At 36.0% G+C, this 18749-nt stretch overlaps 1 protein-coding gene across 1 annotated transcript in view; it reads left to right on the top strand.

The window, feature by feature from the left end:
- The window catches only part of TfIIFalpha (transcription factor IIFalpha), a 175224-nt gene that overhangs the window by 71894 nt on the left and 84581 nt on the right, over positions 1-18749 (top strand). Inside the window, exons 6-7 of the mRNA XM_090386086.1 lie at positions 7249-7384; positions 14317-14528. Coding sequence (XP_090242212.1) covers positions 7249-7384; positions 14317-14528 — 348 coding nt within the window. The remainder of the gene's footprint in view (positions 1-7248; positions 7385-14316; positions 14529-18749) is intronic.

The following is an 18749-nucleotide window of genomic DNA, read 5'->3' as shown; positions in this document are numbered from 1 at the left end:
TTATCCAATTGTCCAATTAAATCATTAAACCTGTCTTTAAATTCGAATATTGTGTCCTTTGCTGATGGAGGATGTTGCTCCAAAACAATAAGTACTCATTCTTCATTTCGATTAGTCATTTCAGTACATTCCCTCTTGATAACCATCGAATTTGTTAACTATATAAAAGCCCATTCCTTCAATTCCAGAATCTACTGCTTTATGCAAAGAATTAGGAAGCGATTATGAACATCTATTACATAGTGAAATTAGCATTATTTGAGGCATATGATGAAAGAAAGCAAGCTTCTACAACATCAGCCAAAAGAAGGAAAAAAAAAAAAAAAACCTTCCCATTTCACCCATTCGGTCACTCCAAATGTTTGTCTAATTCAGCCTTAAATTTATTTAAGCTATCAACTTTCACAACAACAGATGGGTAGTTGATTGCTGGGAACAAACTTCCATCTGTTGTTGTGGAAGTTGATAGCTTAAATAAATTTAACGCTTCCTAATTCTTTGCATAAAGCAGTAAAGATTCTGAAATTGAAGGGACGGGCTTTTATATAGTTAACAAATTTGACACATTCTTGAATAGCTGTATTCAAAAGCAAAGACTTTTTTTTTTTCTTTTTTTTTTTTTTTTTTTTTACAGCTAATACTTCTCTGTGAATACTACAATGCAACCATAAGTTCTTCAGACTCGTACTCCTCTACCCACCTGTGACACTTACCTTTGCCAGTGGGGAAAAAATGTTCTTCAAGGATCAAATACGAAACAACTTCATGCAAGTCACACTCGCAGATATTTTGACTTTTCTCCAATTTATACAGATGGCTCTAAATCTAATTCAAACGTTGGATCAGCAGCAGTGTTCCTAAATACCACTATTTCAGCATCCCTTCCACCTGAATTCAGTATCTTCTCAATTAAACTAGCCTTAGAAAATCTCTGTTCTGATTGCTCATTAAAATTTGTTATTTACACTGACTCTCTCAGTTCAATTATGGCATTATCTAACTCCACAGATAAAGTTCACCCTTTTCTAAATGAAATTAGAAGATTATTACCGCAGATTGAAGAGCACCGCCAACTGATCACCTTCTGCTGGATTCTGGAATTTCTAGTAATGAACTTGCTGATAAAGCTGCAAAAAATCTAACTACCTTAGATTTAACCAATATCCCTGTTCCAGCATCAGACTATCCACAAATCATTCGTGGTGCATGCCTAACAGAATGGACAGCACTCTGGCGCTCTCAAACAAATAACAAACTTTTTCAATTTAAACATGATCCTAGAATTTGACGTTCCAGTGTCCGTTCAGAAGTACTCCTTTCAAGATCAAGAATAGGCCATACCCATTTGACTCACCTTCATTTACTCACAGGAGATGATCCATCACAGTGTCCACATTGTTCTCTAAATTTGACTGTGAAACACATTCTTATTGGATGCCCATATTATAAACAAGACAGAAATACAACCCTGCTATCTTTGGTTAACCTTCGGAAACCAATAACTCTAGAGAATGTCATTGGTGACAATGCAAATATTCCTGAAAATTTTAACTTTCTGAACAAAATTGGAGTTTTTAGTCATTTCTGATTTCTGCCTTTTCTGACATGACAAGAAATTCTCATATATTATTACAGTAAAGAAATAGGCGCATTATAGCCAAAGCAGCTTATGCACCATAAAACCCCCACAACAACAACAACAACAATAAGTTCTTCAGCCATTGTTCTTGTTGGTAGGGGTTTACCAAACAAAAAATCTTCACTGATGGTGTCCTTAAAATCATACCTTACAAAGCACATTTAATTGGCATTATCTGCTATGTCTGTACCTTCATCCACTTGTAAAGAAAAAAAATGACAGCCTTTGAATGCGCTTTATGAAGAGTTTCTTCAGTATTTTTTTTTTTTTTTATGTAAACCCCAAACACGAGAGGTATTAGAACCTATAGTACTTAGTACCGTGCTTGGGTTGGAGGTTGAGAAGGCGAAAGAAGATATTTGTTGACATTGGACTTGAACTTCTGTTCAGGAAATACGTATGAAGGAAGGTTGTTCCAGAAAACGGCAGTTGAATGAATAAATGAGGAAGATGAAAAGTTGGTTCTGTGGGTTTGAAGTTGGACAGTAAATGGATGTCGGCTGGTGGCAGCACGTGTTCAGACTGTTCTGAAAGAGGGAATTATAGAAGACAATTCAGAAGAACAGTGCCCATGGAAGTATCTGTAGAAGAGGCATGCAGCAGAAACAGTACGTCTATGAGAAAGGGAGTGGAGAGACTCTGTTAGAGATGAATCATTAATTAACCTAACTGCCCTCTTCTGAATGGAATCAAGAAGCCTGAGAGAGGTTTGGGGGCAACACCCCAGGTGTGGGAACAATATTCCATGGCAGGGCGGATTTGCGATTTATACAGAGTGAGCAGCTGTCTGGAAGAAAAGTAATGCTGAGAGCGAAAGAGAAAACAAAGTTTTTTAGATGCAGAATAAGTAATATTTGTAATGTACTTGTGCCAAGAGAGATTAGAAGTCAGGGTAATCCCCAAAAGAGATATATCATTTTGCCTAGAAATCGCAGTGTCACTGAAGATAAGCATAGGAGCAGAAGAATCTTTTTGCGAGATATAAGACAAGACTGAGTTTTAGAAGGGTTGAAATCAACTAAGTTGTCTTTGCCCCACTGGAGAATTACCTGAAGATCAGCATTTAAGGAATTGGTAGCGATTTTCGAGAAGTTGAAGCTGATTGAACAGGGCAAGGTTTCTCAAAATGGAAAATGGAATGCAATGTGCTATCATCGGCAAAGCTATGGATAGGATTTCCAGTCAATGGAAGAAGGTCATTAATATACAAGAGGAAAAGAGTGGGGGGAAAGAACTGAACCTTGGGGGACACCGGCATTAGTGGAGAAGTTAGAAGATAGAGAGCCATCTACCATCACCTTCAGTGAGCGATCAGAGAGAAAACTAGATAAACAATTACTAAACACAGTTGACAAACCATAAGATGGAAGCTTGTTTAGAAGACCTTTAGGCCAAACATGATCGAAAGCCTTTGAGATGTCAAGAGCAACTACTTGTGTTTCACCGAACCTTTCCATTGAATTAGTCCATAAATAGGTAACATAGCCAGAACATCACCAGTGGATCGACACTGACGAAATCCATACTGGCGATCGTTGATCAGATGGAAGGTTTCTAGGTAGTTTAAGAGTTGGTGGTTAATTGATTTCTCCATTACTTTAGAAAGAGTAGAAGTAATTGCAATGGGACTATAATTGGATGGGAGGGATTTGTCACCCTTTTTAGGAACTGGCTAGATGGATATGGGCAAATTTCCAAGCAGAAGGAAAAACACTTTTGGAATAAGAAAGTGAAAAAAAGGCGGCAAAGAATAGGAGTAAGTTCTGGAGCACAGGTTTTGAGAACAAGTGGAGAAATACCATCGGCACCTGGAGCTTTCTTAGCATCAAGATTTGTCAAAATTCTTTTGACATCCTTTTGACGGAAGACCACAGGAGGCATCGAATGGAGCGTGTTAGGAATGGTGGGAGGTGTTTTACCAAGATCATTAATATATGAGTTGGAAGAAAAATGGGATGCTAGCAGGTCAGCTTTATCCTTGGCTGAAGTGACAACAGAACCATCTGGTTTGGATAGAGGTGGGAGCAGAGATGGGTAAAAGTTGTGGCCAATAGCTTTGGCAAGGGACCAGAATGCTCGGCTATGATTAGGGCAAGAAGCAAGTTTTCTGCTCTTAGCCTGTTCAAACTCTAGTTTGGACTGATTAATAACTGCTTTATAATTGTTGTGAGCTTTGGTGTAGGCAGAAAATGAAACTGAAGGATTAGAAACAAGCCAATTATGATATGTAACATTCTTCTCTTGAACAGCCTTAGCACATTTATTGGAAAACCAAGGTTTAGATAAAGGATGAGATTTTAATGTGGAGTGTGGGATAAAGGATTCCATTCCTGCAAGAATAATTTCACTGACATGATCTGAGCAAACATTGACATCAGAAGTTTTGAAACAGTAATCCAACCAAGGAAAAGAAGAAAAGAAATTTCCCAGGTCATCCCATTTTTCATTCTTGTAATGCTAAACAACACAAGGTTGGGAATAGCCATGAGATAAAGGCTCCATTGGAGAAGAGACAATCACCATTTTTGTGATCTGAAGTGCCTAAAGGACCTCTCACTTTGACCATGTACTTAGAAGGGTTGTTTGTGAGAAAAAAGATCAAGCATGTTGGCTGTATGATTAGAATTGTCTGGTATTCTTGTAGGTAAATGAACAATCTGTGCAAGGTCATTAGTAATTGCAAAAGCCTCAGCATCTCGACCAGCTGGGTCAGTGTGACTAGAAAACGGAAGCCAGCTGGAGTTGTGAACATTAAAATCGCCAAGGGAAATTACCTCACTGTTAGGAAAACTGGACTGGAGAAAGTCAAGTTGCAAAGAGAGGAAGTCATAAAGCTCCAAGTGATTGGTTAAGTAGGGAGAACGGTAGAGACACCAGATGAATTTTACACAATGATAGAGAGAGAGATTTTAAGCCAGAGAAGATCAAAGAGAGAAGATTCCAAATTGTCAAGTCTCTGACAGGGAATATCGGAATGGACATATGCACAAGTACCACCTTTGAGGCGAAAGGAATCATACAGCGAATAATTTGGGCATCTGAGATGAGCAGTAGTTGAATCAACCGATAACTGAGATTCTGTCAGAAAAAGTACATGGGGTTTGGCAGACTGCAAGTGGAAATGGACATCGTTAAGATTAGAATTGAGACCACTTATATTTGTGAAATGAATTAAGAAGTTCTTGGGAGGTTTAGATCTTTTTGCAGATAAGCTTGCTCTATTATTTTGACAATTCATGGTGTATTCAATAGTAAGAAAAAGTGGGTGGGACATGCTGTATGAAGTAATGAAATTTTTGGATAGGGCGTATACGTGGTAAGAATATACCCAGATCCTTGACATAACATGGCCTCGACAATGCTCCCCGCATACATACTACTCAGACTCCCTCCAGTCACTATCTGGCAGAGTAGAGTAGCAAGATTATACACCAGCTGATCCGGAAGCCTCCTAGAGAGTTACCAATCGGTTCGGTACGGTGTACTAACTAGCAGCTGGCCTGCGAACACCGTTTTAGAGCTGTACCCTCAAAAGTAAGGAATATTGGATCTCGCCACGATGTTCATCATAACCTCAAAAGTCATCAATCATACTGCATGATGGAAGAGATAGGGAAGGGTTGACCGGAACTTAGCTCTAGAGACTAAACATGGGTTCCACCCCTTCAAGCCTCCAATAAGCAGAGTGGTGGTATTGCACCGGTTGATGAGAGTCATCTACCACCTAGTACTGCCTGGTAACATAGAGGGGCAGCATTCCTCCTTGTGGTTCACACCTGGGTGGTCACCCACCATGTACTTGTGCATGGAGGTTATACCCAGGATTACTAACAGTCCCACCATTTTGAAGGTGCAAGCAGAGGATTTGGCTGTCACAGACCGTCCGGACTTTGCCGAAATTGGGTCCACTTGACTTGAGTGTCACCCAAATATCAGTTCCATCAGTGTTTTAGACTCTCAGGTAACAAGTGCAGCTTGTCTGACATATCTGAGAGAATGTCTGTGACAACCTCAAGCACCAATTTGCCATTTTCACAATTCTACGCTTCACTGTATTATTTGATAAGGAGAGTAAATGCAGCTGATTTTCTTTCTTTTTATAAAGGTGAGATGTAATTACTTTTACTGCCGGAAATATTAACTTTTTCACCAGTATTATGACGGTATCCTGTCCCGCTGATTAGTTTTGCAACTTCATATGAAGCCATAACCAAGTCTTCGTTGCAACATCTCACGGAAACTGTCTTTACAAAACTTTTTCTAGATAAAATATATTGATTTTTCTTATTAATGAAAAATTCCTTTGGCTTATTTGAGTATTCTGGATGCACACAATCTAAGTGCCATTTCAGTTTCGACGGTTTCATGCATTCATCTGACAATGTTTCAAAACAAATAATGCACAGTGGCATTTGGTTATAGCAAATAAAACCAAATTTTAAATAATCTTTGTAATACTTCCTTGTCCAAGAGGTTTTGGATTTCTTTTCCATGCTGTCAATCTGCCCATTGCCAGGGGGTTTATTAATATTATTTCCATTATCTCTACTTGTACTAGGCTGCACATCACTTGACTTGTTAGGTGGACATTTCTTCATCCACTTATCTGTATTAAAAATGACAGGATGTTTTATATATATAAATCTTTATTTAAAAAAAAAAATGTATAATACTATGTATTATATTTATCACTTCATAAGCAACAGTGGTGAAAAGAAATAAGACACGTGAATAGGCACGTACACTCTGCTTGTCATTTTCTTACTGACTGTTGATGACTGTGGCATGGTTCATAAGTTAGAGATGGCACAGGCCACTGAGTAAGATAACCGCAGAGTAGTAAGCTATCTTATTACTCAGCGGCACAGGCAGTCCGTCACCTCAGATGCAAGATGTAATTATGTGCTAATTACATGGCATAATAAAATTGATGAGCGCATCAGCCACTTTTTTTTTTGTTAAAAAGAGTCATCCGGAGGCATCATAGATATAAATTTAATAAATTATAAAAGCATTAAATTTATTTTTAGTATAACTAGGTATTTGGTATTTTATTACATTTTCATTTTTTCAGGAAATTTTCTTATAGTTCTATATAGGTATATTTCAAAAAGTTGTTCATGGACCAGTATTTTCTTTTCGCAGATCGGTACTGGGCTGCGGACCACACTGGGAAACCCTGACATATGCTATCAAAATTTGTTTTACAATACTTTACATGACTTCAGAAAAACCTCAAGCAAGCAGTTACTATGAAAAAAAAAAAAAAAAAAAAATCCTCTTCTTGAAGAATCCTATGCTATCAATCATTAATATATGCTGTCTTGATTATGAATCCTTTCCTTGATTGCTATCAAGAAAAGGATTCCTTTCATTATTTATTTCTTAGTTTCTTCATGTTACCAAGGAACTAAAGTTCGATTTTTGTGGAATTTTCTTTTTAGAATTTATATTTTTAAATTAAAATTAAAATTTAATTATAAAATAATAATAATAAACTAAATTTAAATATAAAAAATTGATAGTTAGCAACTTTAGTTTTAATTATAATCAGACTTAACAGTTTGTAACTTAATGTTCCATTTTTAACAAATTTTTAACATTTCCAGGAGGGATAAAGTGATGAACTTTTTTTCAATTATGTTTAAAAAGAGATTGAAAAATGAAGATGATGGACAGATAGAGGAAGAGCAGAAGTCTCAAGGAAGAAAGAAAAAGAAGCAAAGTGGCTCTAATAAAGAATTTGTGAGTTCAGTTTAAAGTTTTTGATTTTTCCTGAGGGAATTTTTAAATTTGTTAATCAGATATGGCATACATATATTAATTGGTTAATCAGATCTGGCATACATATATTATTTGGTTAATCAGATACGGCATACAAATCCATTTCATATCATATGGATTATGGCAGTTAATCCATACGATATGCAGTCATAGTGGAACAAGTAAATACATGGGTGTATATGCAGTTAATCCATATGATATGCAGTCATAGTGGAACAAGTAAATACATGGGCTGTGTTAGGGTAACTAAGAGTAGAAAAAGGTGCATGTATACTTGCATGTACACCAGTGCTAGGAGTATAGTTAATAAATTCGATGAGCTTGAAGTGCTAGTCAAGACATCAAAGGCAGATAGTTGGAATATCAGAGACATGGTGTCACACAGACATAAGCAGTGCAGGACTGGAATTTGGGGAGTACAATGTGTACAGAAAGGATAGACGGGACAGAAAGGGAGGGAGGAGGGGTTATGCTGTTAGTTAAGAAACACATAAAATCTAAGGAAGTGCATCCAATTGAAGTTGGTGGACAGTGCAATGTTGAGTCTGTTTCGTGTGACATAAGCACTGGGAAAGGAAAAATGAGAGTAGGTGTGTGTTATAGGCCAAATGAATCTGATCAGTGTAATGAGCAATTGTGCAGAGAAATAGTGGGCCAGTAAATCAGAGTGTCTTATAATGGGGGATTTTAATTTCCCAGAGATTGACTGGAGTTTGTGGATTGGTCACTCACACACTAGCAAGGCTTTTGTGGATTTATTGGATGATTGTTTTCTACAGCAGCACGTTCGGGAGGTAACTTGATGGAGCAATACTCTTGATCTGATTATCAGTAGTGATACTTCATGCATCAAGAATTTGCAGATAAAGGAACCACTAGGTGACAGTGATCACAGTGTGCTGAAGTGGGATTTACTCGAAGTAACTACCATCAAGGGTAAAGGGAAGGGTTTTTGCTTTCATAAAGGTGACTATGGTGGTCTGAGACAGTATTTAAATTCTATACGGTGGGACAAACTGATGATGTTACCAACAGCAAATTCAAAATGGGAAGCATTCAAAGAATCTTGGAAGCTACTAGACTTTTCATACCAACAAAGAAATATTGTTCAAGATTTAGGCCTAAATGGATGTCAGATGAACTAATTAGACATGTGACAGAAAAGAAAAATGCATGGGATACATGTAAATTAACATATGACTCAGAAGCCTATGATAGATATAAGCTGGTCTGTAACCAAGTTACAAAGCAGGTTAGGCAGCGAAGGCAGATTACGAGAAATCTTTGGCAAAGGATGCAAAAAAAAAACAGCAAAGAGTTCTTTACTTATGTAAACTCTAGAAGGAAGGTTATGAATCAGATTAGTCCACTTGATATCGATGGTTCAACTGTTGATGATCCTGCTCAGGTAGCTAACAAACTAAATGAATATTTTGCATTGACATTCACACATGAGTTATTCAGCGAGGGGAATGCCCGAGGTGTATTCAGCTCTGGCAATAAGCTAGATAATCTTGTAATAACTGAGAGTAAAGTGGAGGAGAAATTGTTGAAGATAAACATAAGAAAGGCACCTGGGGTGGATGAAATCTATCCAGTTATATTAAAGGAGGCAGCAAAATGTAATTACAGACCTGTTAGTTTAACTTCTGTTCCAGGGAAATTAATGGAGGCACTGCTTAAAGAAGCATTGCAGGAGCATCTAGACAAGACTTCAGTTATAGCTCGGACACAGCATGGGTTTGTTTAGGGGAAGTCTTGATTGGATACTATGATGTAGTCATAAAGGAACTGGATGCAAAGAATAACTTTGATATCATATATTTGGATCTTAGGAAGGCCTTTGATACTGTTGCACATGGAAGACTGCTGCACAAATTGAAGCAGTGTGGCATTGGAGTCAAATTGCTGCTATGGATAAGCTTACTTATGGAGATAAGCTTACATGGAGATAAAGATGAGATGGGTAAGTAATCATGTTTTCATGAGAAAATGGAGTGCCTCTAGACCTCCATTGTCTCAGCCTTGAACAACAAGCATAATTCTTACTTTTTTGAACAGACCTCATATATCATTGTCTTTAGCTAGCAGCTTATATTAATAATGTAAATTTTAATCAGATAATATATATTTTAATTGAAATGGCAGTACAATACTTGTTAATTTGTTTAATCTAACTGTCAGTACATGTTTAGGCACCTCATACATATATAGTGCTTTTTCTTGGGACAGTATGTAACGGTACGGCACACCGGCACGTTTATTAACAATTACATTTGGATGCAGTGCACTCCAAAATTTGTAATATTCCATAAATTTTTTTTACATGTTTACCTACTATTCAAATAAGCTTAAAATTATTTAACTAAATTTGCATTTTTCACTGTCTATTGTTAAGATATTTTCTATATAAAACTGTATAACCATTTTTATAATTCTAAATTATTCAGTTGGACCTCTGTTTAACGAAGTCTTTTTATAACAAATCATTTTGAATTCCCCTTGGAAGTTACATTTAAAATACTTTCCTTTGAGAGAAGAAAATTTTCATATAGCTAACGGATTAGGAGAGAATTAACTCGGTATGCATTGTTCGCATTTCTTGCCTTTAGGCAATTAGTGCTACTGCGCAAATTAAGATAGCTAAAGGGATTACCATTCTACAACTTAGTAGTACCTGGCAAAACCTGTCCAACCACTTGTCCCACATATGGAGAAGTCTTGCTGGTCAACAGTGAGCAGATCAAGGGGTATTCCCAATGGGCTCTGGTCCACCTTCTACTGCAATGGTGTCCAAACTTTTCCCGTAGGGGCCATATTCAAAAAAAATTCAAAGTTAGATTTCGTTATGATATGTTTATGTTACATTTTCCATATCTTGTTGCATGTAAAAGTAAAATTGAAAATATTCGAAAATTTTATTAAGTACAATACACAATTACATTTGCTGAACAAAACATTTAATGAGAAAATGATTTGATAATTAAAAATATTTAAAATGCTGTTTTAGTTCACTTTCCGGGTGGGCTGTAGGTTGGACACTACTGTGAATCAACTGTAAGCGCCCCGTTCGACAATTAGGAGAGCATGATTTTCTTTTACCCTGACAAATAATCATCTGTTGTTTTGTGGAAGTGCGTTATCCACATTTTTTGTAAATTATCCCTATCTCTGTTTATATGGTCACAGTACCTGAATATCCGAATGACACTGACATTTCGGACAGTTTCAAAAAAAACAAAGAAAGAGAAAAGAAAAAAATTCAAATTTAAGAACTAGTGACAATACCGATGATGAGAGAAAGAAAACGAGGACAATGAAGATATTAAACCTTATAAACATGAATTGTTGGCATTTGAAAATGAAGTTAGAAAATTGTCAATTAGGTTACAGTTAAATGAAAGCGATACAATTCGTGGATTTCGGGAATACCTAATTGAAAAGATAGTTTCGGAAGAATTGAAGCATTTGAGTACGATACCAATTTCATTGAGTGAATGTGAACAAGGATTTTCACAAATGAATCTGATTGCCAGCCCAACCAGAGCTTCGTTGATGACAAAAACAGTTTCTTCACTACTGTTTCTTAAAATTGTCGGCTCACTGCTGACCTGCTTCAATCCAGCAAAATATGTTGATTCGTGGCTGCTTTGTAAACGTCATTCAGCAAGAGACACACAAAGAGGAAGAAAAGAAGTCTGCATAGGGTGTCAGATGAGAACTTAAGAAAAATTTCGATATTCTACAAAACTTCATTATGAAATTATTTTTACTTATTTTATTTATTTTTACTTATTTTTAGGGTCAGTAGATTAACGAAGGACACTTATAATGTCACTCGGTTGTCTATAATGTCACTCGGTTGTCTATAATGTCACTCGGTTGTCTATAATGTCACTCGGTTGTCTGTCTATCCGTCTGTCTGTTACAGCATTGTATCTCTGGAACCACTCAACCTATTGACTTGAAATTTTGCATGGGTTTGTACATCATGTGAGCCAACATAATGCCATATTGATCGTTGTTGACAAAAATTTGTTTGAGAAATATGGGGGTAAAAAAAATTTGACAATCTATAGCTTATCATACATCATTGGAAAGAGCTCAACGAGTAGGTTTAAAATATAATTTTAAAATTAAAAATGGCAGCGCCAGACAGGATAATGCGAGTAATTTTCATGTTCCCCCCTTCTATTTCCATTGCTAATGGAGCTAAAAATTTAGAAATCACATTAGTTTTGCGTTATTCGATGCTTATCAAGGGAAAACTATTCTGATTGAAATCTATCATTTACTTTTTGTGTTAAAATTAAAAAAAACAAAATTTTTTATTGCACTTTGATAGTGTGCTTCTTTGTACTAAGTAACCCTCCTTTTGATGACAAAAAGATAGCTAAATGGTTAGTTAATAATTGTATAAAGGCCATTTATAAATTTTGTGACGAGAAGTATTTTTTAACAATTTTCAAAGTCGGAGTTGTCCTGGCTAGGAGGTACTCAGAGAGCCAGTGTTGCGGCAGTGGTGGTGGTGGGGAGGCACCTGCATGGAGTCTTGCACAGCCCTCACCTGCCAGTCGCTTCTTCCCCAAGACTTTAATTGCTTCTCCAGAAAGAAGTCTGAGTCGCTTCTTCCACCCTTATCATTTACAACAACTGGAAAGACTCAGATGTTTTTGTTAGTTCCTCAATTTTAGGCCAAGCCGGGGAAGAAACTTTTTTCAGTTACCATAAAGCTCTCTATTTGAGATACTACACTAATGACCATTAATGACTATGGACCCTTCATCTTGAGTGCCCGGCACTCAGTAGTTGACCAGTTTATTTACTTATTTTACTCACATTTTACTTTTTTTTTATATACTTGAATAATAAATTTAAGCTTAATATAAACTGTGTTAATATACTAAATTTGTTGTTCTTATTCCAAAAACATTACTACTAATCAGGGGGAAAAAAATTTTTAGAGTACTTTTCATATCCTTTTTTCAATTTTTCCTGATAGCAAATAATGAGTACCGGCACCTATTTTTTTACAAAAAAAGCAGTGTGCTTAGCATATATATATATATATATATATATATATATATATATGCTAAGCATCTTCATGTTCATCTGCATGTAACAACTTAACCCCCAATGGAAGGATTTTTATGACACTTTACATTTCAGCCTTTTAAAAGGTGTCAGATCCAATTCTAATGAAATTTGCTATTTCATATTTCATTAAATTCAGACAAATGGAAATCAACAATTATTATTATTATTATATTTATTTTTTTCTAAGTAAAATTAAATGCAACAAAGCATCATATATATCTTTAAGAGTATAATAATCTGTATAATATTGGTGTAAACACACCATAAACAACTCTTAAAAAAAACTGTTAGTAGTGTGAAATGCATAATTTTATCTGTATCTCGTATTGTGCTCTTCCTTCATGAGTTGCCATTTATTGCACTACCTCGAATAAGTAATGCTTCACTAAAAGAGAAGACTGTTGTTACTTATTCTTGGTGAGCACCACCACCACTCCCACCCAGACGGCACTGTTTCAAGGCTTGTTGGCCTTTCATTGGTGGGTGGGCGGGCAGGTACCCTGGTATTGCAGACATGACAGTCCAGTAGTTTTTTGTTTAAGAGTTGTCCATGGTGTGTTTAAACTAATATTATATAGATTATTTTTTTTCTGTACAGTTTGTATGTAAAAATGAAATTCCTAGATTAAATGTAGTTTTTAATGCAGTATTGTTAGGTTTAGACATTTTGTGCACACTTTGCATATATTATATAAGACGTATGAATGTGGTGTCACTTGTGAAGAGATGCATATTATACAGAGAGAAAAGGGATTTCAAAAAAAAAGAGTACGTGGGAGGTGTAATAAATACAGGCATTACCTGTTTTTGCTTTGAGTTCTTGGGTTTGAGGTTTTTTTTTTTTTTTTTTTTCAAGTATCAAATATCAACAAAATCGAAAATATGAACATTAATTGCAATAAATAAATTCCAAACATTCATAAATATGGCATTTAAAACCACATGCTTAGCTATACAATACAGTACTACTGTGTGTGAATTTGTTTGTTTGGCTGGCAGATGAGAGTGTCTTACTGGCATGAAACTACATAACATAAAGCAGTTACCATGCTGATGTTACAAAGAGTGGTTGTGTTGCTCTTCATTTTCGCTGCCTTGTCTTATTTCAAATTTATTAATACAGTATGCCAAAATACAGTATTAATACAGTATGCCCTCGGTACTCACCAAGAATACAGTATTAATATATTCTGTAGTATTACTATGCCAAAACAAAGTAATACTACAGAGAAAAAGAGTGATGTTAATAAAAAGAACCAGCGAAAAGAAATAACACTGGAAACAAAATATGAAATTATAAGCAAACATGTGCCCAGAATGACTGTTAAAGAGCCATCAACAAGTGACTAACTATCAACGAGTTTGCATTTAGTCAATGATGATGATGAAGAATAAACATTCTTTAACATTTGCATGAGCACACACTAGAAGCAAATGAACTTGTAAAATCGGGAACTACCTGTGTTATACAGTTGTAATTAAACAGCTTTATAGAACACTTAATAAAACTCTATAGTTTAGAGAACCTAAAACTATAGAGTTTTATTAAGTGTTCTATAAAGTCTTATTAATCTTAATAATTAATAAGTAATTTTGGTAATAAGTAATTAATATTAAATAATCTTAATAATTAATTGATAAGGAGGTAACTGTATTTACTTTTCACTTCTGTTTATCGTAGAAAATAAAAAAATTCAGTTTAATAAAAAAAAAAAAAATCAAATTTGCCTGATATGTAGCACACTGTATACATTAACTTGTTATAATGTTTGTAGCATTTCATTTTTACATTGCAGAAAATATCAGATATGGATGACTGGTTAATGGATTCAGATGAATCAGAAGAAGGTGAGAAGCAAGAGAGTGACAAAGATGATGATGATAAAAAGAAAGGTAAGAAGAAAAACAGTAAGAAAGAGAAGGACTCTGATGATGAAGCTGTAGAAGAAAGTGATGAAGGGGATTTTGATGACAAAGAGGTGGATTATATGTCTGATTCATTTTCCAGGTTAGCGGTAATTTTTTATGCAGAAAATTAGTTAAGAGTTCAAGATGCACTGTTAATCAAAAGTTAAGTTAAAACCATAAATCTGAGATATCAAGAAAAATATGTACTTATTGAATTCTAGCACATCTTTAGTCAAAGAATATTATCATAAGACTCAGTTATATTGAATTTGAAAAGAAATATGTTTCCATTTTCATGAATCATAGTAATCATAATAATGACCACCCAAAACTTGAGGGGCCATTTCTCCATAATTCAGATAATAAGGGAGCATGATAATGCCAGATAATAAATTTCCTGTTTATACTCCGGCACGACAACCAAGTCAGTAGAGTTTACAATAAATCGTCAATACAAATATATTTATCGTATTTAGTAGTCACGGGCTTGAACCCCGGTCCACTCAAGGAACGCATGCTATGCACTCTCGCTCCTCACCACTCGGCTACGATAGCCAGACAACTCTCATGAAGTTTATAAAGCCATCTTGGTATTTAATTCCACTTCTATACAAGAGAGCAGGTCTTAGCTCATGGAAGATTCTAGAATGGGGATAGCTAGATCCATCCAAAAAAATCCTCCTTTGAAGGAATTAATTGATTGGTTGAATCCTGAATGGAGCATTTTCATTCTTGTGAAATGAATTTGTTGTCCATGGCACCTCTGAAAACTTCATTGATCTCAAGGATCATAAACTCAGGTCTTTCTTTGTAAAACTACCCTTTTGTGCCACTAACTAATCTTGTTGCTGTTCTGTACAGCTATTCTAGTAGATTACATTCTTGCTAATGAGGTTTCTTGAAGTAGCATGCTCTAATTTCATTAACCACTCTTCCAATTTTGTATCAACAGCAATCTTGGACATTAAATTTGAATTGAAATACCTACATCATTATCATTAATATTAAAAAAAATGAGTAAGGAAGGGGTAGCCCAACACCAGACCGTATACTACTCGGCTAAAAACATTAGTCTGTGAATACCATTGGTATAGCTGCCAACTCTCAGGATTTACAATGGAGATCTTGTATATTTTATTTGACCTCTTCTCTGACTGCCATAATATAGTTGGTTACAAAGACTTTCTCTGTCCATAGTTTTTTGAATTTTTAAAAAAAAATTGTGAATTTCTGATTTTCATTAGTGAATTAATTGGTTGTCAGGTGTGCTGGTATACGTTGCATAATAGAAACCTGGGATAATAAAGCTTGTTCTTTGTAATGTTCAACCGTTTTATTGTACTTTTTTGGTACGAAGTTCATTCTATGTCGTATTATCAACGAAATACAATGTAAATTTAAAAAAAAAAAAATGCATTATTTTTCCTTATGTTGTAAAAAATCCAAAAATACATAGAAAAAGGCGACTCCACAGGACATTGGACATCTTCTGAACAACCTGAAAGCATGTGGAATCATTTAAAAAATTATCTGGCACTTAGTATTGATAATGCACCTAGAGTTTTTAGATGTACTGTTATAGATGTACCTGAAAACTGAAGACATAGCAAGAGTGTTAAAAAAGCAATTGTCTTACTGTACTGCAATAAACCTAATGAAAACTGCCCTGTGGGTCTTCGATTGCAAGAGCCCATGCTCAGTTGGAACGTTGATTTTCAGCATATCCTTGAAGACATTGCTACTCCTCAACTTCCCTGGATTCAATTCTCACCTCTTTTTGATAATTTCTTTATGAGATGAGGAAAAGATTCCTTGCCAAACAACAACTTTCGGCAGCTACATGAAGCCCACACTTTAGAAGAAACTACATATTTATACTGATGGCTCCAAAACAACCAAAACAAATTAAAGCTGTAGATACTGCAGCAATTTCTTCTACCTTCTTAATAGCTGTCTCTTCCTGCTGAATGTAGTAACTATAGAGCATAATTGTATGCAATAAAACTATCCCTAGATAATACACCCCTGCTTTATGATATTAATACAATGTTTTTTGGTAATTCGTTTCAAGACCTCGGAAGTTGAAAATTTCTTCTTACTGCACTCTTTAGGAACCACATTATCAGTTTACACAATGTTGAATGTACACAAATTCAATACAGTAAATTTATATCAAATAAGCACAACACAAAAAATGCAAAAACAAAACACACAGCCAACACTTTTACAAACACTGCTATTGGCTGAAAGGAAGAACCGTGGTCCGGTCGGAGACAATCTGTAAGCCCATCGTAAAGTGAAATAAATAGGTTCCGGTTAACATGATCGCTGGTTATCAGAATCAGCTGCTTTATAGAATCAGAATTCAAATCATTAAAATGCACTACACTTTCATCATTATCATACATCCGGTTATAAGAATCAATTTTGAATGCTTTTGTGATATTTTTCTAAAGCATATTTCTTGAGGTCACTACCATGAAACAGTAAAAGCAATTTGCAGTTTCTGGTTTATTGAGCTTTACTGCTAGTGCAATCATTGTAAACTCTAGAAGGAAAGGGATGAATCAGATTGGACCACTTAACATAGATGGGTTGACTATTGATGATCATGCTCAGTTAGCTGATAAACTGAATGAGTATTTTGCATCTACATTCACACATGAAGAGTTATTCAATGAGGGGAGTGCCAGAAGTTTAACAAACACTAACAGGGAGCTAAGTGATTTTGTAATAACTGAGAGCAAAGTGGAGGAGACACTGTTGAAGTTAAACATAGGGAAGGCACCTGGGGTGGATGGGATCTATCCAGTTATATTAAAGGAGGCAGCAAAGGAAGTAAGCAAACCCTTAGCCATAATTATGAGCGCTTCCTTGGACTCAGTGGAGGTCCCCATGGACTGGTGGAGGTGTGCAAATGTATCACCAATTCACAAAGGAGGTTCAAAAGGTGACACAAGTAACTACAGACCTGTTAGTTTAACTTGTCTTGTGGGGAAAATAATGGAATCACTGGTTAAAGAAGTATTGCAGGATCATCTAGACAAGACTGCAGTAATAGTTAAGACAAAGCATGGGTTTGTCAAAGGGAGGTCTTGTCTGACCAATTTGATTGGTTACTGTGATATGGTCACAAAGGAACTGAATGCCAAAAATAATTTCAATATCATGTACTTGGATTTCAGGAAAGCTTTTGATACTGTTGCACATGGAAGACTGCTGTACAAATTGGAGAGATATGGCATCAAAGGTAAGCTGCTACAATGGATAAAGGGTTGGTTTAGTGGGAGACAACAGAGAGTGGTAATCAATGGACACTGATCTTCATGGATAAATGTTATTAAGTAGAGTTCCCCAGGGTTCGGTGTTGGGCCCATTGTTGTTTTGCATATTTATCAATGATATTGATGAAGGTATATCAGGTTTAATGTCCAAGTTTGCAGATGATACAAAGGTTGGCAGAGTTACAGTAATGACAGTATGCTACTCCAACTGGATCTAAATAAGTTGGGATAAGTTTAACATTGACAAATGCAAAGTACTGCATATGGGTAGCAATAACCAAAGAGAGATGTACCAACTGGGTGGTACTACTACACTCAGGGAAGTGGAAAGTGAAAAAGACCTGGGGGTAATTGTGCAGCCAAATATGAAGTTTGCTGAGCAGTGCAGATGGGCTGCCAGGGCAAGTCATGGAGTCTTGTCAATTATATATAGGAATTTTGCTAGCAGGGACAGGGAGGTGATAATCCCATATACAAGGCAATGGTCAGGCTACACCTAGAGTACTGTGTACAGGTCTGGAGGCCTCATTTTAGGAAAGATGTAGAGTTGCTAGAACGAGTACAAAGAAGGGCAACAAGATTAGTGAGGGGAACAAAGGGGTGCTCTTACCAAGAAAGGCTTAAGTTCTGCAAATAGCAGTGCCTGGAGAGTAGGCACCTGTGAGTGATCTGATTGAGGTGTATAAGGCCTTGAATGTTGAGCAAGCTGAATGCTGATGGGATTCTTCATCTTGCTCAGACTAAGAACCTGAGGGGGGGGGGGACAGTTTCAAATTGAGGAAAGATAGTTGTAGAATAGATGTGCAGAAATTTGCCTTTGGCCAGTGGGTAGTTGATTGGTGAAGCAGGCTTCCATCTTTTGTTGTGGAAGCTAATAGCCTAAATAAATTTAAGGCTGAGCTGGACAGACGTTTGGAACGAATGGAGGGATGAGATGGGAGGTTTTTTTTTTTTTGGCCGATGCTGCATAAGCTTGCTTTCTTGCATCGTATGCCTCACTAATGCTATTATAAATGGGTAGTAAATTCAATCTTATT

Source organism: Mastigoproctus giganteus, chromosome 12 (genome assembly GCF_048544385.1).
Source record: "Mastigoproctus giganteus isolate SK-2022 chromosome 12, ASM4854438v1, whole genome shotgun sequence".
Taxonomy (NCBI): domain Eukaryota; kingdom Metazoa; phylum Arthropoda; class Arachnida; order Uropygi; family Thelyphonidae; genus Mastigoproctus; species Mastigoproctus giganteus.
Note: the sequence above shows the minus strand (reverse complement) of the source record. Positions and strands in the feature narration are given on the sequence as shown.